We start from the raw sequence: 851 nt of genomic DNA on the forward strand, positions 1-851 counted from the left end.
TGTTTAATAGACCGATTTTAGATTTGAGAAGCCTTTCTAGAAACGATTCTGGGATTTTCTGTTCATAGAACAAGCTCTGGGAACGATCTCAAAAACGTCTCCAGAAGTGATCCTTAGCGCGTTTAGAGCGCAAATCCCAGAACCACTCCGAGTGGTTCTGGAATTTGCGGTGTAAGCAGCGGCTTCCAGTCATGAACAGATCTACAGTGATGATGTTCACACGGCGTATTTCAGGGGCTCACTAAGAGACTTACTGACTCAGTAGAGGCGTTGAAGAAGGAGTTGGATGAGGAGAAGTTCCGTCGTGATGTCCTATGTACTGGGGTCAAGCAGCAAATGGTCAGCAACCATGAGGAAGTGAGCAAGAGGCAGTTGCGGGTACAAGCGTGGACTAAAGTGAGTGGATGGTGTTGGGTGTTCTTTTTTGTGATTTATCAATCAGGATTTGATCGAATCACTACGGGAGGCAATAGCGGCAGAGGAAGGGATGAGGGAGGCATCACAAGGATCTATTATAAATAGCATATCAGCATTCCTACAGAGGTTTGAGGAGGATATCAGGGAAGAGGCTGGGATGTCGTGAACCTCCCCCCCATGAGAATGGTGTTGCTGTTTACTGGTGTTGAGTTGGTGTGAGAGCAGGCTCTTGACCAGATGTGTTGCATGTGTGATGGTCATAGTGATATGTCTCCTCCATTCTACACCGCAGTGCTGTCTACTTTTCCTCGTTGCGAGGGCGACATGGGTGTTTTGGTCCTGGATCGATTACGCATGCACAGGGTTTTCGAGAAAGAACGAGAGCTTTTGGCCTTCCCCTTCTCTCCGTTGAGTTCACAGAAGCATGCAATGAG

At 47.7% G+C, this 851-nt stretch overlaps 1 protein-coding gene across 1 annotated transcript; it reads left to right on the forward strand.

The window, feature by feature from the left end:
* Nucleotides 1-234: 234 nt before the first annotated feature.
* On the forward strand, nucleotides 235-583 carry Pmar_PMAR026782 (hypothetical protein; the record flags this gene model as incomplete). Its single annotated transcript, XM_002782760.1, has 2 exons — nucleotides 235-396; nucleotides 443-583. Coding segments are annotated over 2 exons (303 nt in total), but the record flags the coding sequence as incomplete, so codon positions are not given.
* Nucleotides 584-851: the final 268 nt, after the last annotated feature.

The sequence above is a fragment of the Perkinsus marinus genome (assembly GCF_000006405.1).
Source record: "Perkinsus marinus ATCC 50983 genomic scaffold scf_1104296938354, whole genome shotgun sequence".
NCBI classification, from domain to species: Eukaryota; Perkinsozoa; order Perkinsida; family Perkinsidae; genus Perkinsus; species Perkinsus marinus.